At 39.5% G+C, this 5,327-nt stretch overlaps 2 protein-coding genes across 2 annotated transcripts; both read left to right on the top strand.

Annotated features, from left to right (window-relative positions):
- Window positions 1–1,064: 1,064 nt before the first annotated feature.
- On the top strand, window positions 1,065–1,545 carry LOC311060181 (retinal rod rhodopsin-sensitive cGMP 3',5'-cyclic phosphodiesterase subunit gamma-like; the record flags this gene model as incomplete). Its single annotated transcript, XM_084078313.1, has 3 exons — window positions 1,065–1,219; window positions 1,339–1,379; window positions 1,469–1,545. The coding sequence occupies 3 exons, from the start codon at window positions 1,065–1,067 to the stop codon at window positions 1,543–1,545; spliced, it is 273 nt and encodes a 90-aa protein (XP_083934439.1).
- Window positions 1,546–4,768: 3,223 nt separating this feature from the next.
- On the top strand, window positions 4,769–5,327 carry LOC311060180 (retinal rod rhodopsin-sensitive cGMP 3',5'-cyclic phosphodiesterase subunit gamma-like; the record flags this gene model as incomplete). The annotated part of the gene is made up of 3 exons (XM_084078312.1): window positions 4,769–4,956; window positions 5,075–5,115; window positions 5,205–5,327. 3 exons carry the CDS (start codon window positions 4,769–4,771, stop codon window positions 5,279–5,281), a joined length of 306 nt encoding a protein of 101 aa, XP_083934438.1. The 3' UTR covers window positions 5,282–5,327.

The following is a 5,327-nucleotide window of genomic DNA, read 5'->3' as shown; positions in this document are numbered from 1 at the left end:
CTCCACTAGTCTGGCTGTTCTTCACCCAAACAGCTGGTGAGTACATTTACCGTACTCTACACTGCACCATCCTCAGTGTTCAGTTAACACTGAGTGTGAAATGTAACCAACTGGACTCCCGTAATAGGGGGGTCCATTTGGTTAAGTAACTAAATGCTAGTGTACGGCTACTCTTGTAATTGACTCACATCTTCATGTACTTGATGAAGTATTGTACTCAACTACTTTTGGAAAGACAACAATTACAGACTAGCCTAGTTGTGCTGTTATAGCACGATTGAGAGAATATTCTATTTAAGTTTGCTTAACGTGCTGTAAACCTATATCTGTGTGATTCAATTATAAATAAAACAGCTTTTTATTAGAATGATCTCCAGCACAAAGTAAGCTATTGTAGTAGTAGTTTGACCACACATTTGGTTCACGAATGTCATTGTAAGAGGACAAGGTGAGAGGATTGATCAGTTAGACTCTCAGTGCATTGTCAGCATATCTGCTGTCAACAAGATTAGCCTTGATACAGAGAGGGTATGTGTGTTGGGGAGGGGGGCTTATTAGAGAAGGGGATTACGGAAAATTGGGTCATCCTCAAGGAACATTACCCAAGGCAGTCCATCTCACGTATTAAATATGAAATATGAAAGTAAATCCTGCCTAACACTCACAGTGAGTAAGAGGATTGAAGCTTGTACTGTCAGACATAGGTGAAAGAGACTGCGTGCTACCTGTTGCATCAAATTAAAGGTACAGTTAGTGATTTTATTTTATTTTTATAAGTGTTAAATATCTCTATACTCTGATAGTAATCATTGCTATAGAGTGTTTGTTCATCAACAGGGGTCTCCCCTGTCTCTCCAGCTCTTTAGCAAGCAGAAGTTCATTTTCAGGTCGGGATACAGATTTTATCCAATCAGGAGAGAGATGTCACCTGGTATTTTTCTCAGCTATGGCTTGTTGTGCATGAATTAATTAGTTAATTAATCAAATGTTTATGTTTCCCTTTGCCAAATGAAAAATATATTATTGGGACGACTGCAGAGCCCACAGGACAATAACAATTCAAAATGCCAGATGAAGAGAAAGCAGAGCTTAAAAGAGACTACAAGTCGGCCACCCATATCTCCGGAGGCCCTTCCGGCCCACGCAAGGGAGCAGCCAAGTTCAAGCAGAGGCAGACTCGTCAGTTCAAAAGCAAGCCGCCAAAGAAAGGAGTCTCGGGGTAAGACCAACCTGTCATATTTGTCCATATTTTGCCGCTTTGCTCAGAGGATCAGAGTCTTTATTTAGCTACCAGTCTGGCAATTCATGCTGAGTTATTTTTTTTAATGTTTTTCTTAGCTTTGGTGATGATATCCCAGGAATGGAGGGCTTGGGCACAGGTGAGTACGCTGTTTGGATACATTTCATCATAAATCTGTGATCTAATGAGACCCGCTGACTGTCAACAAATCTCTATTTTTCTCTGCAGACATCACTGTTATTTGCCCCTGGGAGGCGTTCAATCACCTGGAGCTGAACGAGTTGGCCAAGTATGGTATCATCTGAGCCTTCCTTCACTTCACCACATCCTTGGATTCCAGGCCACTTCCATGCCCTTCGAAAAACACCCGCCTCAGGCCATGTCATCTGGGTTCAACTGGGACTCCGTCAAACACACTACAACAACACTCCTCACCCCATCACTCCCCATATGTTCCTATTTCTAACATCCTTTTACTAGTACATGATATAATGTCTTTTTCACTCTTTCTTCTTCTGTCAAATTTGTCTCTCTCTCTATTTTTTTAATAGATAAATTATGGATTCATGTATCTTGTATTCTCAGGGATAGAGGCTTGTGATGTTTGATCCACTGGCAGTTTGGCTTTTCACTTTACTGCGCTCATCAAAACATGTATATATTATCACATTTGAATACTACCAAATGCTAAACTAATGCTGAAAAGAAAGAAGCACAAATGAGATTTCCAGTCTGCATGTGAATATCCTGCATCAGGTCGCTGTGATTGTGCAGTTATAGTTCATCTTGTACTGTGTTGTATTTAATCAATTTGACTAAAATACCCATACTGACAACACTTTGTTATGTGTATCATGTCATTTTACACCAAATTATTCAGCTATACCAGCTTTGTATTTGGTCATGTTAACTTTTATTAATATTAGTATGTGCATGATCTATTATGATAATCATATGAATGTACAGTGGAAATACAGATTATAGCATCTTGTATTTGAAGGTGAAGGATGGTGGCAAGAGGTGACAGATAGACACAAGTGGGAGCATAACGCATAATGGAGCTTTGTCCTCTCTGCGGCATGAGATGGAAAACGTAAAGCATAAAAAAACCTGTGCTTGATTTTTCTCATAATGTTGTTCATTGGACAAATAAGTAGGCCTATATATTTGCATGTAATGCAAATGGCCGGTAGAGTACCTGTAAATAGCATTACATTCGATATCTAATAGAGAAGAGAGGCGTACATATCAAAGCAGCCATGCAGTATGTTACTTCTCCAACATGATTTTAATCTAAATTCGTAGAGGTGTAACGATACGATAGAGTAACTGCAACGATGCATCGATTTTGAATTCCAATACATCGATATGTAAACAGCAAAATATCACACAGATCACACCATCCTATCGATGGCTCTGTGTGATCCTGATACAAAACGATATAAAACACAATATTTAGAAAGAAAATTTTGGCTGAATACGGGCCTGCTTAAAGGAGTAGTTCACCCAAAAAAATGACTTATTTTCTATCAATTACACAGCCCATAAAGCATTGAAGGTGCTTTATGGGAGATGGAGATTACCGGCGGAAAGATGCTAATGTATCCGGTAGGAGACTCAAACGAGACTCTTTGAGTCTCTGACCGGAGAGACCGCCGGTCATCAAATTATTGGCTTAGGAATGCGACAAAAACAAACAAAAAAAATCATGAATTCAATGCTTCATGGGGTGTGTAATTGATAGAATATAAGTAACTTTTTGGGTGAACTACTCCTTGAACAATAAGATTTTAATTAAAACACAATTAAATCATTGGAAGAGAAACTCAAAAACCTAGAGAAAAAACATACCTCAATTATTAGAGCAGATTAAAGTTGTAAGGAAAGACATTGATATAATATACAAAGAAGAAATAGAAAAAAAACAAATTCCTGGGACAAATTTATTATGAAGCGGGTCCAAAAGCCACAAGGTTATTGACAAGAAGGTTAAAATAAATAAAACTTCTACGTGGTGGTCCGTTGGGGCAACGGCATCAGGGCAAGTGATGCAAACAGGCTCAATAGACTGATAAAGAAGGCTGTTTCTGTTATAGAAGTTGTCCTGGACTTTCTTGAAGTAGTAGTTGAGAAAAGGACAATTGCAATTTAAGCTACAGGCTATTATGGACAACAGCTCCCATCCTCTGCAGCCACTATGGCTAAACAGAGGAGCGATGTTGAGAACAAACTGATCCTTCTGCAAACTACCTGAGGTAGTTACGAGATCTAGGTTTCCAGGAACTACCTGAGGGCAGATTTAACAGGGCACATAAGGCATCACAAATGAAATAAAATACAAAAATAATATAATTAAATTAAATAGTAAATTGGAATACTGTGTGAAACATAGCACGGGACAGTGAGTGGGGAGACTTGTTTTCAGTGCTGATGGCTACCAGCAGAAACTACCTCAGGTAGTTCTTGGAATTACCTCAGGTAGTTCTTGGAAACCTATAGTTCTTGGAACTACCTCAGGTAGTTCTTGGAAACCTATAGATCTTGGAACTACCTGAGGTAGTAATACCATTATTAAAAACATTATTATTATTATTATTATTATTATTATTATGTCACATCGCTGTATAAGCTTGCCTTGAACTACAGTGTTGAGGGTGGATCAGACTTGGTGGGCGGTGCATCCATAATCTGCAGAGGCATATAAAGGCCTGCTTAACCCTGCTTGAGCCTAGCACGCACAACTGCTAGAGAGAGCCTCCACTAGTCTGGCTGTTCTTCACCCAAACAGCTGGTGAGTACATTTACCGTGCGTACGCTACACTGCACCATCCTCAGTGTTCAGTTAACACTGAGTGGGTACAAATGTAACCAAATGGAAATTCCTTTTCAGGTCGGGATACGGATTTTATCCAATCAGGAGAGAGAACTCATACAGGATAAAGGAGAAATAAGTGAAATTGGAAGGGATGACACAAAGAACTGAGCAGACACATTCGAAGCTGGAACACAAAAAACTAAAACAAAACTGAAGCAGATGATGTAAAAGATGCGGGAGAGAAGGAAGTAGAGAAAGGAAAGAAAGAGCTTAAAGGAGATTACAAGTCGGCCACCCGTAACCATAGTAGATATAAGAAAGAAAGATATTTACAGTAAACAGTTGGGGGGGGGGTTGAAAGGTTTGAAATTGTCAACCCACCTGAAAATGTACTACTGTTTATTAAAGAGCTGGAGAGACAGAGAGACCCCTGTTATTGAACAAACACTCTATAGCAATGATTAGCTTTTGAACAAAACACTTTTTGTTTTAACCAAAAAATATCACTTACCCTACCTTTAATGTTCAGATGGATGTATGCTAGATAGACAATAGGAAACATGTCACCTGGTATTTTTCTCAGCTATATGGCTTGTTGTGCATTCATTTATTAGTTAATTAATTAGTTGATTCATTAAATGTTTATGTTTCTCTTTGCCAAATGAAAAATATATTATTGGACTCCAGAGCCCACAGGACAATAACAATTCAAAATGGCAGAAGATGCGGAAGTGAAGGAAGAAGTGAAGGAAGAAGAGAAAGAGAAAGTGTTTGTGAGAGATTACAATTCGCCCACCTGTGTCTCCGGAGGCCCTCTCTCCCCACGCAAGGCAGCACCCAAGTTCAAGCAGAGGCAGTCTCGTCAGTTCAAAAGCAAGCCGCCAAAGAAAGGAGTCTCGGGGTAAGACCAACCTGTCATATTAGTCCATATTTTGCCGCTTTGCTCAGAGGATCAGAGTCTTTATTTAGCTATCTGTCTGGCAATTCATGATGAGTAATTTTTTAAATGTATTTCTTAGCTTTGGTGATGATATTCCAGGAATGGAGGGCTTGGGCACAGGTGAGTATGCCGTTTGGATACATTTCATCATAAATCTGTGATCTAATGAGACCCGCTGACTGTCAACAAATCTCTATTTTTCTCTGCAGACATCACTGTTATTTGCCCCTGGGAGGCGTTCAATCACCTGGAGCTGAACGAGTTGGCCAAGTATGGTATCATCTGAGCCTTCCTTCACTACACCACATCCTTGGATTCCAGGCCACTTCCAT

Source organism: Gymnoscopelus microlampas (assembly GCF_963454915.1).
Source record: "Gymnoscopelus microlampas genome assembly, chromosome: 14".
Taxonomy (NCBI): Eukaryota; Metazoa; Chordata; class Actinopteri; order Myctophiformes; family Myctophidae; genus Gymnoscopelus; species Gymnoscopelus microlampas.
Note: the sequence above shows the minus strand (reverse complement) of the source record. Positions and strands in the feature narration are given on the sequence as shown.